The sequence below is a fragment of the Desmodus rotundus genome, chromosome 10, assembly GCF_022682495.2.
Source record: "Desmodus rotundus isolate HL8 chromosome 10, HLdesRot8A.1, whole genome shotgun sequence".
Lineage (NCBI taxonomy): Eukaryota > Metazoa > Chordata > Mammalia > Chiroptera > Phyllostomidae > Desmodus > Desmodus rotundus.
The window spans coordinates 90,863,139-90,879,768 of record NC_071396.1 but is presented as its reverse complement, the minus strand read 5'-3'; the positions used below and the strand labels follow the sequence as shown (position 1 = coordinate 90,879,768).

Sequence of the window (16,630 nt, the reverse complement as noted above, 5' to 3'; positions counted from 1 at the left end):
TGTCATTGACATGTAGAATATTCTGTCTGGAAGAGAAGACACACATTTTTTTTTTAAAGCATAGTTCACCTCAACTGAGTCTGGGTAATGTGTAAGTTCCTAAAGTGTGTTCTGTGCAACACTAGAGTCGTATTATTCTTTGGAAATGAAGCGCCACAGTCAAAGAATATGAGTAAAAGGCCTCTTGGGGAGGTATGTGCAAGTCTGCATACGGATAGCATTTTTTTTTTAAAGCCCATTTTACTGTAAATGAGCACTTCAGCATCTCTCAAACAAACCTGTCCAAAAGACCACCCCTACCTACTTTATTATCTTTAAAAAAAAAACACAAATTAGTGATCAGCAAACCATGATTTGGGAAATATTGGGTTACAGTTTATACAGTCTCATAAAATCGTAAGCAGACTCCTAAAAACCATTGTGTGTGGCATGAAGTGAGGAGGAGGGCAAGTGAGCCGACTGCGGACGGAAGGCCTCCACTGGACAGTAGGAGAAAACGTGAGGGGTCTCTTCTCTTAACAACAAAAAATATACATAAAGCAGCCTAGGAAAACAAAAACTGTTTTCTCCTGTTTTTCAGTTCTTCTCCAAATGAAACACAAAAGATAAAAATAGCATTATCAAAAAAAATTCAGAAATATAATCCTGAACCCAGGTGACAATTGGAATAATTGGGCTGATTCAGAGAATCGGATTTCCAAATTTCATTTGGTTATTAACAACTCTTGTGACCTTTCACAGAACACTTCATACCACCGGGCCTCCAAGTTCTCACCCAAACGTTCCTATTGATCTCAAAAACTTTAAGATTTTTATGGAAAGCACAATGGCAAAGTATAAGTAACAAGGAGTCTGGAGTCAACTCCACCACTTGCAAGTTATACAGAGTTTGGGCCACTTACTTAACTCCTACTTAAGTCTTTGCTACCTAAACGTGGGGTATGAATACCCTTTCGGGGATTACTGTAAAAGTCAATGTATGTAGACTACCTCACAGTATCTGCTGCAGAGGTGAGAGTTCTTCTTATTGTTACTAGCTGATTTAATTCAAGTAATATGCTGTGTCTTTAGTATAACTAGTAAAAAATATAATTTACAATAAAATATTTGAGTTCACTGATGTGCCCTGTCCTTCCTTTTATTTTTGTGATAATAATAAACAGTATTTAACACTCACTGAACACTGTATGTCAGACACTTTTCTAAATGCTTTATGTGTATTCACTCATTTAATCTTTCAACAACCCTTAAGGATCAGTTGTTATTTATATCCCCATTTTTAAGATGAGTAATTGGGGCCACAGAGAGAATGTGTAACTTATACAAGTGTACACAGATAGTACGTGGCAGAGTTAAGATTTTAATTTAGGCAGTTTGACTTCACAGCCCGCAAACACTGTGCTGTGTTTTGTGAGTGCACGTGACATATTCACTGGTAAAACTTTAAACTCAGTACCAACTAGGACTGGGCACACCTGGGGAAAATGGAAAGAAGACAGTTTGAAAAGGAGGGAGACTGTCAGATTTGACCATACGCCCTCCCTGGACATCCATACCTATCTATTTCTGCAGAGTTTATTCCAGCATTTGACCCGCTCTCTGACACTGAACCCTGACTATCCTTTTTGGTAGGTTCTAATCCATTCTTTATATCATCAAAATTTTCATATTTGAGAGCTTGGACCAGCTGTAATAGGTACATCAGTAAATCCTGGAAAACAAAAAAGAAGATAATGTTAGAAAAACAAAAGCAGTATGTCATAGACATAATTTATTCCTAAATACCAAGCTACCGTATTTTTCAAACCATAAGACGCACCTAGATTTTAGAGGAAGAAAATAGGAAAAAAAACCCTGCTCCATCGCCACCCCCAGCAAGCCAGGTAAGCTACATTCGGACTATAAGATACACCCCTATCCCCCCACAAATTTGGGGGGTGCGTCTTATAGTCCAAAAAATACAGTAACAATTCACTTTACCATGTATCAGCTGTGCTACCTTGGGCAGATCACTGGGATACCTAACCTTCTGGCGTCCTATTGGTCCTCATCCATAACATGGACATAATCCGCAAGCCTCAGAGATGAGGTATGAAGATTAAATCAATTAAAAGAAGAGCCTGGCACAGAGTAAGTGGCCAGTAAATGCCTGATTTAAAGCAGTATTCAAAAAGCAAAGCAAAAAGCAAAAACAAAACAAGAAAAGGATTGAGACAGTTCATGTTAAACTAAGAAATTAAGACAGGATCCCTTTTACAGGAGTAAATCAAAGTAACAGTATTTTACACCTAAGATTACATAAGAAACCCCAAATTTTCAAGTTTTTAGGGCTCTGCTGCATAACCTTTTCTGGTTAGGATTTTTAAAAATCTGGCATTCCTTTTATTTTTCCTGCTCAAGTTTTAAAGAATTTGGGTTGCTTCTTAAAGTCCTACAAAATAGGTATTTTAATTTTAACACTTATGGTTAAGCAAAATATTTACTTTCCCAACAACTGCCAATAAAGAAAACAAATCCCAAAGCCTAAATTTCCCATATGTCTATTGACAATCAATGGGATAATTAGGTCTAAAAATATCAACAACGTAGCTTTTACTTTTCTGAGTATTCCCCTGATGTAAAACTCCTAGAAATACTTCCTGTCTTACTCTATAAATGTAGTTCTTAGCCCCTCCCAATGACTTTTTAAAGTATCTATTATCTTCCAGTTCCAACTGTCACTCACCTAGTTAGCTCCTCTAAACTTACAACTACCAATTCAATTTGTCTCTTCAGCCCACAAGCCAGGTTAACCCCCCTGTAAAAACGTCATGAGACCCCCTTTCCTTTCCTATCTGTAACATACCTACAGCATTTGTAGATACTTGCTTTGCTCTTTGCCTTTTCTACTTTTCTATTATAAACTCCATGGGGAGTTTATATTTCCCCTTCCTTAATATCATAATATGTTTTTTCATTATTTTTTTCTTACATTGACATACCCAAGATTTTTATCATCAGCCAAATACTAACAGAGTAATATCCACGATTTCACCACTAAATGATTTTTTCCACAAGGAAATTAAATGAGGGCTTAACTGGCTTATTAATTTCCTGTTCAAATATATTAATCAATGTCAATGGCCAGGGAAATCAAGTGACTGTACAAAGCACCTTTATACTGTACTGTGGTTTCTAAAAACTATTTTAATTGGAGCAGTAAACATCTGATTTACTATTGTTTTATTTGAAATTTATGGCATCTAATAGTAATAGGTATGGTCCCATGCCTTTTCTAAGAAAAAAAAAGAACAGTGAATTACATCACAGAACATTGATTTATATATTCAATGACAAGTAACCTTCTTGGGAGGTAGAAGTAATTCATTTTCACTGCTAGTCTTCATTACCAAGGCATGCTTTGGAAATGTTGCTGATTGTATCACCGGTTGTATTGTATTTCCCTAATTACAAAAAAGACTTATCATATGAAATCAAAAACGCAGCACTGTTATTAAATTCCCCAGGAAGGAGAAATTCGGAGAAAACTGTCTCTTTTTAAGTAACTCATCACCATTTGATTTGTTGGTCACCTGGTATTCTATATTCAAACTACACTTTCCTTCATTTGTATGGAAATGAATTAACTTCAACAGAAAATACAAAGACTGTTTGCTCATTATAGAGTCACATCTTGAAAAACATAAAGTTCCTCCAAGCATGAAGGACACAGCATACAAGTAAAACAAAGAAAAAAAGAAATCAGGTTTCCATCTCAGACATTTCAGTAAGAATTTCCCAAGAGCTATGAAATATTATCTAGATAGTGATCACCGTATTTCTCAAGAAAGTTAATTGTAATGCTTCAGGGCACAAATGCAAAATCTTCGGTCAAAATCACTCACTGACTTCTCATTTCGTACTGAACTGAGAGTAACTCTTCATTTACAGTTAGAGACATGGGTTCTGATCCTGACTCTTAGCTACATACAACCCACATACCTATTAAAGTGGAATACTTTGTATTTTTCCTGCACTTTTCAATCACCTTGACTTTGCTCACATTGCTCTCCTCACTTGGATGTAAACTCCTGGCCAACTGTGAAAATTCTACTCTCCTTCAATGCCTCTCAAATGGCACGTCCTCCTCACATTCTAATAGGGAATCTCTCCGTCTGAGCCACACAGCAATAAAAAATATGTTTCGAAAATTTTTCTAAGTAGCCCTGGCTGGTGTGGCTCAGTGGACTGAGTACCAGCTTGAGAACCAAAGGGCTGCAGGTTCGATTCCCAGTCAGGACATGTGACGGTTGCAGGCCAGGTCCCCCGTAGGGGATGCACGAGAGGCAAGCACACATTGACGTTTCTCTCCCTCTCTCCCTCCCTTCCCTCTCTAAAATTACATAAATAAAATCTTTTTAAAAATTTTCCTGAGTAGAGTATTAGCAAGTCAAATCAGATGTTTTTCAGATAGCATGATGCTACAGACAAAAAACAGGAACCCACCTAACACCTATTAGAACTAGTAAGATAAATCACTAAACCGACAAGGTAAAATACAAATATTTAACAAAAACACAGCCTTCCATCTAACTAACAAAAATCAGACATAAAATGGGTAAAGTAATTAGTAACAATAATTGTCACTAAATAAATCTAATTTAAAAAAAAAACACATACAATTTTTACAAGATCACAGCTTGAATTTAAAAAAACCCCTATCTCCAGGAGGAAAGATTTAGCATCATAAAGATACCAATTTTTCTTTATTAATATAAAATTTTAATGTAATTCCATTTAAGATTTTGGTGGAGTTTTAAGAAAATGACAAAATTATTTTTAAAATCTTGAGAATAAGAGTACAAAAATTATAAAAGTAGATTTCCAGGTATTCATGAAGTCTAGAAACACAGTTTTGTTTTGTTTTACAAATTAAACACAACTTTGACCTCATTTGACTTCTATATTCATTAGCCTATTTCCAGACTTTACAGACATCAAATGCATGTGCTGACAGTGAGAAAGGGTCTAATATTTTACTCTTAAGTCAGTAAGGAGAGTTTTTAACAATGTATTTACAGGATATTCATACTTAATTAATTTATAAAAAGTACATACACTGTACGCACATACATATGCTTGCAGTTTGCACAGAGAATATATGAAAAGAGTGATATACGGGTGGCGATCCTTCTGGGGGTAAGAAATTGTTGGAGGAGTGGCTCCCTGTATTATTTCTTTCACAATTAAAAAGCAAAGTAAATCAGAGAAAAAAGGTTAATATTACAGCAAAGGAATAAACCAGATGCTGTGGGAGCTAAAAAGAAACACGCCCGAATGCTGCTTGCCCCTGAGGTGGCTAGGAGAAGCTTCTCAGAGGCGGAGAGCCCTGTGCCCCAGCTGGAAGGAGGGACGGAAGAACGGCATCTGGGCGATGGAGAAACACAGGCAAAGGCACCGCTCCCTGAGAGGCCGTGCCACTCGAGACATTAGGCTAACTGTCCAAACATAAAACATCCAGTTGTTCAAGATGTAGATATTTCGACACAATGACCTTTGATGTACCTTTTGATGCTACGATTTATGTGATTCTATTATCATTTGCAATACCAGAAAAATTTTGAAGTTTATAAACTATAAATATTGTACTCCAGATACAGTAAAAGTCAAGGGGAAATTTTAAACCAATTAGGAATGAAAGGCAAAACTTGCACGATTTTAGCACAAAATTTACATAATATAAATGTGCAATCTTTATAGACATGTGCATGGATACAGTTTCCAAAACTTTGCCCCACATAATTTTTTCTTCATAATTATCAAGTGACATAAGCAACTGTTCTCTCTCTCTTTTAATTGGGTAGGAAACTGAGGTGAGAAATATACAGGGGTGGGCAAAAACAGGTTGGCAGTTGTAAGTAAGCAAAACACAGTTTATTTCTGCATTATTATTTATTGTATTATTTTCCATACAAATGTAAACCTACTTTTGCCCACTCCTGTACAGTGTTCCCAAAGACATATACAGCTATGCTGAGTCAGAGAAAAGGCAAAATTCAGATCTTAAAATGCAGTACATCTAACAAACCAGTAGTATACTCAGCTTTTCTTTAGCTGAGTATATGTAATTGGTTCCTTAACTAAATTCAGAGGAGAAATCATGAGCTAACTTAACCACCATACTAGTTATGCTGTATCTCTAAAACCTCAAAAACTAACACTCAATAATTGAACCACATTTTGCAGTTTAGAATGCACACAATGTTTCTATCCTCTACCTCACAAGTAAAGTTATAAAATGGCCTAGAAATAGCTCGGGACCTACACAAGCACTGACAACACCAGACACAAATACTGCTTAGCCTCTAAGCTTGAAGGAACTAAGCCAGACAGTCATGAATGGTTTACAGTTCTTCTGTTTAAATTCGGAACCCACACTGAGGGACTGAGTTGACTACACCCCAGAGGCCTTTGTCGGAACTCTATGACTCGTGTCAAACATAGAGACAGAATTAGTGACTTGAGTGAAACTTCTAATGAATTTCAAAATAAATATTTTGATATTTCAAATAAATATTGAAATAAATGTTTTACTTGTGCTACAGTAAACACAATTAGGAAGAAGAAGGTAATATGATGAAACACACTGCTTAGAACTGCTCTTTGAGAGGAGAGTAAATAATATCCTGTTCTGATGAAATCATTTAACATCTGAAATTTTCCTCAAAGTAATCTAATGGAGGGCAGGGGGAAGAGAGTGAGAAATGTTACAGATGAAACAAGACGGGCTATGAGTTCACAACTGTTAAAGATGGGTAACTTATATGTGAGCACCCAGCACACTACCTACGTTAGTGTTTACATTTTACTATAATGAAATACATACATACAAGTATCAATCTTAATAAATACTGTGTTTTGCTTCTTCTAATTCAAATACCATTACAAATTCAAAATGATTTAATTACTTTTCAGTAAAGGTCTCTGATAATAACTGCTCCATGGGCTCAGCATTCCTATGCACACATTGAGGCTGGAGAAGAGTTATCCCATACCCCATAAGCCCTGCAGGTTAGCAGGTTAGGTCATGTTTGAGAGCACATTCCCCCTATACAAATTAATAAGTAAAAAAGGAGGTTTTTATTACTTATTACTAAATAAGTAAAACAATTACTGAATTACTAAAATTCAAAATCCAGCAATACTTTGTGACAACACAGTGTGTTCCTCCTTCCCTAGTGGCCTTTGGGGTATAAAAATAGACAATATAAAGTCGGTGATCTTTGCTCTCCAGAGGATTCAAAACCATCTTCAGAAAATCTACATATACACAAAATTGTCAGCAACCGGAAGATTAGAGGAGTTTGAAGGAGAGTAAGATGCGCACGCATCTCTATGCTTTAAAGGCCACAAGGGCTTTTCAAGGCGCCAGTTAAATGGGGCTCGTTGCATACTGACTAACAGAGGGATCTGAATCACTCCCCAGCTGGTGCTGCTCGAAGCCATTTTTCATTAGAATGCCTTTTTCCGGACAGGGATACAAGCTCTGCCGCCAGGGAAACGTCCTGGGAGAGACTGTCCTATCATGACACAGATCAGGAAGGAAATTTCCATTTCACAGAGGAGTCCCTGGAGGAGTATTTTAATTTTACTTCCGAAAACACACCCAGTATATCCTCCTCCCTCTAAAAAAATCTCCCCACCCCTCCTTTCTCTTACACACACACACACTCAGAGCCTATAATCAGGCTCCAGTTTAAAACGCACCCAAAGAGGACTAATGAGTAGTAACGTACCTCGTCATCTGCCTGTCGCAATCGGGCCACAGCGTAGCACCTCACTGTTGGATTGGTGTAATGGGAAGATAACAGCTCCAAGGAATCCTCGACATCCATTGGCTTCCATTTCCCCAGAAGTTCCAAAGCCTGTTTGGCCTCCTGAGGTAGATCCCAATTAACACATTTCAAGAATTTTGTCAAAGCCTAAAATCAGGAAAGATTTTAAAATTAGAAACAACAGCCTATCACCCGGGGCAGGGGAGGTCAAGGATGACTAGGCAGAGCTCCAGATGGTCCAGATGGAAGAGTCAAAGAGTAAACAACGGGCTCCTTATGTAAACACTAAAAATGTTTACATTTGATCCCAGAAAAACAATGCAGGGCAGAAAAGAAAAAAGCATGTTGCCTATAACTTTACAGACCAAACTACTTTCAGAGCACTATAAATTTTAAAATTTCCTTTGGCTTTTCTCCAATATGCTTTTGTTATTTTAAAATACTGTGGCCTCAAGACATGGAAACAGCGGAAGCACGCATGTCTTACGAACTCTGAGATGCCTTCGAGACAACCTCCACGTTACAACATCTACATGCGACAAAAAGGAGCCAATGAATGAAAAAGTCCAAAGCCAATGAGGTACCACTAACCCCACTCCTGAATACTTCTCCAGAGTCTCTGGGTTTCCTAGATGCTTACACACGTGAAGACGCAAAATAAATTATTCTGTCGCTCTTCACAAAGTAACTATTTAAAAAGACAATCCCACAAAAACTCCACAGAAACAGGAATAAAAACAAATAAAACAGAGAAGCAGTAGCAAATATTCTATGATTTTAGCTACCTGTCTGTAGCATCTTTCTGGAACCTCACTTCTTTAAATAAGTAGCATACTGAAGTTTTCGCCAGACTGTCGGGGAAGTAATTGCCTGGGAGCATGTCACTCACGGCTGCATACCTAATAAATGCTCTTTAAAGAGAGGTGCATACTTGTCAACAACTCAACGATTCCAGAAGTGTTCTGCACTTGCAGCTCTTCCTTTAGTAGTTACCTTGATCTTACCACCTTCATTTAAATGATGCTCTTCTACCTGCCGAACGCCTTTGAGGGCATTCTCATCTCTACACCTGGCGTCTGCACTCCCAAGGACAGTGATCCATTTCTCCCGCACGTGCTACACACTGTTCGTACTGTGCTCCGTGTCCAACTAAGAACACAAACTGCCATAGTAACAACCCATGCAGTTATTCTCACTTCAAAATGTATTTCTCGGTTGAATGTGGAAACAAAGCAATACTTCTTAAATAACTACAGCGAAAGGTTTTCCATTTCTTAGCACATCAGCAGCAGTAATAGAAACATGTGGCTATGTGCTTATCATAAGCAAATCTTGCAGCATGCCAATGTCCTCAAGTCAATAACTGAAACAATGTAGCTCCCAGATTCTCAGATTTCTAGACTTATTAGTACGATTTACAGCACACACCACTGCCAAGAAACTCAGGGCACTACAGAACGAATTCCACAGCTTTACAATGCTAAACGCTACAAATGGAAACAAGGAGATAGCAGAATGAAGAAAGAAACAAGGTAAAGAGAAATGAGGAAGACAAAAGTATAAGAATCTGAAAACAGCAATACTAATGATACTTCATCTTAAATCCTTAAAGATGCTGTATTGACCTATGTAAAGGTACAGCATTCAAATGCAATGCTATCCCTAGAGCTTCCACAGATAACTGGAGTGTACATACACAATTTAGAGCCAGTGTGTCTGGGTTCAAATCCTAACACCTGGCTCCATCAATTATTAGCTGGAGCATATTATTAATCTGGAGCGTATTAATATTATATAATCTGGAGCTTATTATTTAACTTTTAAGTAACCTATCTCCTATGGTTGTGGTGAAAATTAAATTAGTTACTGAATACAAATGTTTACGACAGTAAATTGTACATAATAAATACTTGATAAATGTTAATTTTATTATCCAATATTACTGTTATTCTATATCTGACATTGAATCCAATGTCAAATGTTAACAGTACTGCATTTATTGCCATGTTTTATATTAATAGCAATAAACATTTTTGTTAACCTCCCTTTGATCTTAGAATCACCTCACTGATACCTCCTATTCTAATCACAAGCACAATCACTTTAGAGCTGAATATACTGTATTTATCATATACATTTCTAATTTTAACTTCTACCAACTCAATTCTTGGAAATTTCCACTTTATTGTTAAAGGGAAACCTATTTCTCTACGCAAGACACATCTGATACAAACGTGTGGGTTTTCCACACCATTCAAGCCCCCTAATTCTCTGAGGACACCAACTAAGGCGTCCTACAACTGAACTCAATTCTGCACTGACTACCTGGAATCAGTGCCGATTCCAAGGGCTAAGGGGCTAGTCTCACAAGAATACTTCCCATTTCAAAATCAGTACATTGAATCTTGTAATTATGTCTCTCTTTTTTTCCACTCTCGGCTCTGCTCCAATCTACCCTGGTTTGTCTTCCTTAAAATATCACTTGTAAAGACACGTTGTGTTGCTTCAGTGGTTTTCTATTGCCAGTGAAATTCAACTCCTGAGCACAGAGTTCAAGGCTTATCACAAACGGACTCTACTTTTTCCATTTTCTATCCATTCATGAATGGTTCCGAGACTGTCTCGAAACCTAATACGTGGCCTTACTCATGCTTTCCTTTCCCATGAGACAGAATCACCAAATTAAAAAATACCACAAAAGCTTACTCAAATTGTAAGACCAGTCTCTGCTTTGTGAAACCTCCTCCACAACACAGCCCACTGACCTTGTTCTACTCCACATTTCTACTACAGTAGTTACCAAGAGAGTAACCCTCAATCTACTATCCTCCACTTCTCTGTTCTGATGGTCTTTATAAATGTTATTTCCCTGAAACAGTTCAAGTTTATATGAAGACAGAAATGATATCTTAAGCCCAGACTTCTGAATAATACCAGGCCAAGTGTTGAAAACTAATGCTTGCTGAACTGAATTCCTCCCCACTATGGTTCGCTGACAACTTCCTGTCAGGAGGCAAAAACAAGACCGTGTCCTGCCAGTCCTGACGTCACTGTCCCAGCAGCACCTCCAGCAGCAGCCTCTTCAGAACACGCAGCGTATCACTCTCACCTCCACCATACATGACTCTTCCTACCGCACTTTCCCCAAACGTAAGGAAAAGGCATTAGGTAAACACACCAGTAATTTTTTAGTTAATATTTTTATAACAAGAAAGGCCATTTACCATGGTAAAAGCTGGTTTGAAAAGTTATAATATTCACATTTTGGGTTCCATAAAAATGAGTCACTTCTTAAATGCTATGGACCATAAATTTTAAAATACTCCATAAATTGTACTGGTTTTGTTGGACAAAGGTATTACTGTGAACTTTCTAGGTGCAACACCTAGTTTAAACTCCATGTGGAGAGTTTTCATCCACAGTGTGAAGGCTGTGTTTGCCAGCAAGCCCTGACACACAGTCATTTAGAAAAAAATAGGTGGAAAGGCCAAATTTAATTAAAAAATAAATAAGTAAAACTTTGGAAAAAGCAATTTCCACCAATCTGTTTTATGAGCACAGCTTTCTCTCCAGAAAATCTTTTTAAGCCTCAGGGCCCAAGTGCCAACTATAACCTAAAGCACTGTTCCTGGGAAACTGACACTTGGACAAATAAATTAAGGGACCGGGGTCCAAGTGCATTTGTTTTCTACAAGACCCATTTAAAATTATTACAAAGATACAAATGTGGCTGTGTGAATAACTTCTCTGGTCGCATCAAGGCCAATATATTGAAACGTACTTCCCAAATATTAACAAATACTGTTCACTAGACCCAGGCGATCACAAGAGCCCTGTAATATGTCCTGAGAATTGAAGTTTCATCACCCACTTTCTGAAAAGTTGAAATCAACTAGTTAAATGAAACTTGCCACACACTTAATATCACTTGAGCATTTTCTTTCTTTTGCACATACCTAGGAGTAATTGAATTTCAGTGGGAAGTGACTACTTTTTAAACAAACAATTTTTCTTGTAAGCCTTTCTATCTAAGGCAGTTCTGCTCTGTAAATCTATTCTATGCTTCTTGAGCCTATACATCCTCACAGTTCAATTCAATTTCTTGCTGTGTATTTTAGACAAGACTGTGCTGCATTTAAGATACAATTTCTGTGACCAACGTTATTCTTCATTTAACAGAGTATCGTATACTAAATCAAAAATTTTTAACACAAAATCACAACCCTGTGATTCTACTAATGACTATTTCCTTTTTTGGGATGGAGAGAACAACACTCAAAGCTGTCGTAAATTTAAGATTCTTCTCTCATTCCTATTATGGATATAAAGAGAATGAAGATGATTCAACTACAGTGGATTTTCAAAGGCCTCAATAAAACACAAAGAGGAAAAGCTGAAGAGCGAAGATGAGCTGCCACTGGATTTTTATCTTTACTTTTGAAATTACGAAAATACTATTGTTTCAGAAAAACAAGTTAAAGCAGCTAAAGACCATCTTATGACATTGTAAAACATATTCATTCTCCCATAAATACAGAATAGCTTTTTGACAGATATTAATTTTCCTTGTGCTTCTCTGTTTTGCCCCCAATGCATTTCATAATTCCTGCTAAGGCATGTGCACAATGCTGCAAATATGCAAATATTTTCTCTCCAATCCTCTTTTCTGTGTTCGCTGACTACCTTCATTCTAACTCATAAATGTGAGCACATCAAGGAGCAGCACTGATAAGCTTTGTGATTCTGCACAGGTTCCTTAATCTCAGACGCAACTGTTCTCATCTGCAGACCAGCAGCAGTAACACCTAAACAGGGGGGTGGTTGTGGGGGATGAAGATCCCTGGCATAAACGGCTATTTAATAGACACTGACTATTAGTACTAAAGTTTAGAGTTAGTCCTTGAACCTTGAAATGTTCTAAGAATTTACAAACTATTTTAAGAAGTGGAAGAAACTTAATATTCACTATCACTTAATCAACTCATTATACATGAGGAAATTAAAGCTTAGACAGGTGAAATGATCTGCCTGCAGTAAAAAGCTTCTTGGTGGCAGTACTAAGAATCAAAACCAAGTTTGCAGACTCAAGCCTAGTGCTGACTCCCTCATCATCATTCAGCCTCTCCAGAGACTTTACCTAAGTCCACGGTTTCATTATGGAAAGCTAATGTCTAGTTCTGACCTAGCCTCATCCTGCACTTCAAGCGGGCCGTCACTCTACCAACTCAATTTACAAATTTCAAATTACATTCTTCATATTCTCTCTAGTCACACTCCTCCAGAATTCCGTATTTCCTGTAATGATGTACATATTTTGCTAGCGAACCCAGGCTCAAAGAGATGAGCAGAAAAAAGCAAATCAACATTTACTCTGTACCTACTCTTCGGCCAGGTTATTCACCTGTATTATCTCACCTGTGAAGGAAGATTTTGCCATCGGAAAATTGAGGAAACCAAGTTTCCAAAGCCCTTTGCCTCACCTTGCCTAGTAATAAGGTGTACTGCCAGAAACTAAACCCACGTCTCTCTGACCTAACCTTTCAGGTGCCGCCTACACATCAACAAGAGGTACATGTGCCTTTGTGTGGCTATCTCTGTAATTTTTTTAAATGGAGCATCATATATATTGTTCTGTGACAAGAATTCTTTATTTCCATCGCAGTGTTGCCTCATCTTATTCATCAGCAGCAAAGCTGGTCAATAATTTGATTATGTGAACATTCAAGAAACTTACTTTTTCTTGGTTAGTAAGGTAATATCTAAACTTCCAAACAAGATCTTGTTCTTCATATGTAAGTTGCTTGGTTGGTGGATAACTCACAATGATCTGCAACAAAGAAAAAAACAGAACTACTTTGGTCAAACATTCTTCCTGTATACTTCCACTTCACCTAACGTTTTTCATTTATTTAAACACTTCTATTACAGGACTACTATAGAGCCAAGAAGAATGTGCATGCAGCCGAGTATGACTTAAATGACTGTTCCTATCGGCCCAAAAAGGATTATTACTAGGTTGTAAAGGGGAGAAAAAGAGAAGATGAAAAAGTCAAACTCTGTATGAAAGTATATAGCAACAGAGCTAATTTAATTAAGCCAAAATAACCGCAGCCTCCCCCACAAACAGGGAAAGTCCGAACGACAGACGTCTCTCCTGTGGAGTCAGCCTGCACAGCGGCCGGCTGTGCACACCAAGGCCTCCCTCGGGCAATGTGCCCGGGGCCAGTTCTAGGGGCGCCCCATCTGTCTGCAGGACAAACACACTTACTGAAAGCCCCCAAATAACAACACTACAGAAATCTGAAACGTTTGAAATCACTTTGGGTTCATTAAATTGGGGGAAAAAATGTGAATCACATTTAAGTGAAGTAGTATCACAACTGTAACCCAAATACCCATTTAATTATTTTTACATTACTATTTTATAAATTCTTACATTTAGTTGATCTCTTGTGGCAGCATTAGGTTTGAGATCATGGTCAGAAGGTCCACTTCTTAAACTCCGGGCAAGCTTGTGATGTTTGCTCTCAACCAAGTTCTCCTATTAATTATTTAAAAATATTAATCAACAATGTAAACGTCACCAAAAGTTCGTTACAATAGCCAGCTAGAAATAGAAAAGTGAAGAGTTACCTACGATCATTTTATCATACTAAGTATTTTATTTTGGTTACAACTCTAGTCTCCTGTGTTTTGAAAGTACATCACCTATCTGGGAGGAGGAAACAAAGCTCGCTTCCCACGTCACTAGTGCCGCACTGTGCACGTGCCGTTCCGGCTCTTTAAAACACCTGCCCCATTCTCCAGGCAGTCGAGGGTTTTCATACCCTCTCTCCAAACACCGCCTTCTCTCCAAGAACTTCCCTGACAGCCCAGGCTAAAGCATTCCCTCTTCCAATCGCTGCTGACGCCTTGTGACGCGTCCTAGTGCCACCATCTCAGCGGTTTCGCTCCCAGTGGTAACTCGAAGGCAGGGACAGTACCCGTAGTTAATTAAAAATGCTTACTTGGTGTGGACTACTTTGCCTATGACCAAAATAATTTGTTTTAACATACCGTCTTTGCTTAAGAGACTTTTTATCTTATTTTTGCATTTGCGAATTGTCTGTTCGTATCTTTTACCTAATTTTCAATGGGCTTTTTGGGACCTTTGTTCTTTAGTATTTAATAGTTCTTCACATATTAAATATGCACCCCTTTTTCTGTGATGTAAGTCACAGAGTTTCTCCCAGTTTATCAGTTGTCTTTTGACTGTGTTTTTGGTGTTTTTGCTATGCAGTTTATTTTTTTCATGCAAATTTATTAATCCTATCTTTTCCTGCCTCTGGACTTTGAGCCATCATTAGAAAGTTTTCTTCCCTACACCAAGGGTAAAGTACCAGTACAGTTTCATGTCTAACATTTAAACCCCTGATTTATTTGGAATTTTTCCTCATGAATGGGATGTATGAAGTATGGATCTGATTTAATTTTATCTTTTCCAAATGACCAATCAGTTCCCCAGCACTATGCTTCAGGAAGGGAATGCCACTTTCATCGTATACTAACCTTCATACACTCCTGTCTACTGAGATCTACTTCTGGGCTTTTCAATCGGCTCCACCAACCTGTCCGTGCGTGTGCAAGCACCACACCCGAAATTACAGAAGTTTCACCGTCTGCTCTGTTTGACACCTGGCACACCGGCTCAGCGGCACTCCAAGTTACTATGTCAAAATACACTCCTCTATTTAGGAAGTAATCGTGGCTTCAAACTGATCTGACTTTTCTGAGCACAGAGGGTGAGGAGAGTAGTTTGCTTTTTTTAAAAAAAAAAAAACTTCTCTTTTGTGTCTGCTTGCTTCATTTAAAAATAAAAAAAAAAATTAACAGAAGCCCTAGTTCTTTGTTTTAAAATTACATCATCTACAATGTTTAAGCTGTAAACTGTTGAGCATTTTCTTTGGGAAAGAACACACTCGATATATAGACATCTCACCCACCTGACATCTAGGCAGGAGCGATACAAATGCGGTACCTATGATGCCAGTCTGGCAAAACTTGTTTGCTCTCGGCCATTTTGAAGGTAACCACAGGGTACCTCCACTCATGTGTTTCAACTATCCAGGATGCAAAATATAATGTGATTTTATAATGAAAATTCAGTTTCAAAATTAGATATATTGACTCCATTTTATTGTGTTGTCAATAGGCTCCTTGAAGGTATTTAGGGTGCTTGTCCATAAAGGATTCCCAAAAGTGAGCTTTTTTCCCCCCTAACCTTTTATACTCTCTTTCCCTATCTATCTTCTCTTCTGATGTCAGGTCATCAGCCATTACCTCTCGGCCTCAACGATCTATATTTACCTGTCATCGTGTTTTCAATCTTCCAAAGTGCTCCTTTAACCTACTTTGGCCTAATTAGAAAGGTAACTAATCTGATTAGAAATGCATGAAAGTAAGAACGAAATGGTTCAGAGCGATGCGAGTAAGTTCTAAGTATGAACAGCATCGTATCTACTAGGCTGTTACAGGATTCCCCCCCCGGAATTCTTACTCTTCGCATCCATGAAAGAGCCGCCATCTCACAAATTCGACAGGGAGGTGTCTTGAAGTCATCTGAGACATCACAATGCAAACTGAACCCTTCTAATAACTACAATGACCCTCCGTATTTTGCAGGTAACCCAGTCTCCCCAGAATTTTCATCCACTGATCCTATCACATCCTGGTATAAACTAATTCCCCTTATGTATGATGACAATCTTTCAAATGCAGGCATTTTCACTTCATTGAATTTCCCAGATATTGCATTTTTTAACTAATTAAAGGTTTGT

The 16,630-nt window shown here is 37.9% G+C and overlaps 1 protein-coding gene across 2 annotated transcripts in view; it reads right to left on the bottom strand.

Annotated features, from left to right (window-relative positions):
- The window catches only part of PIK3C3 (phosphatidylinositol 3-kinase catalytic subunit type 3), a 119,269-nt gene that overhangs the window by 59,091 nt on the left and 43,548 nt on the right, over nucleotides 1-16,630 (bottom strand). For both annotated transcript variants that reach the window (XM_045187699.3, XM_024580679.4), the window contains exons 8-11: nucleotides 14,251-14,355; nucleotides 13,549-13,641; nucleotides 7,776-7,961; nucleotides 1,557-1,711 (exon numbers count right to left, since the gene is read on the bottom strand). In XM_045187699.3, the coding sequence (XP_045043634.1) occupies nucleotides 1,557-1,711; nucleotides 7,776-7,961; nucleotides 13,549-13,641; nucleotides 14,251-14,355 (539 nt within the window). The remainder of the gene's footprint in view (nucleotides 1-1,556; nucleotides 1,712-7,775; nucleotides 7,962-13,548; nucleotides 13,642-14,250; nucleotides 14,356-16,630) is intronic.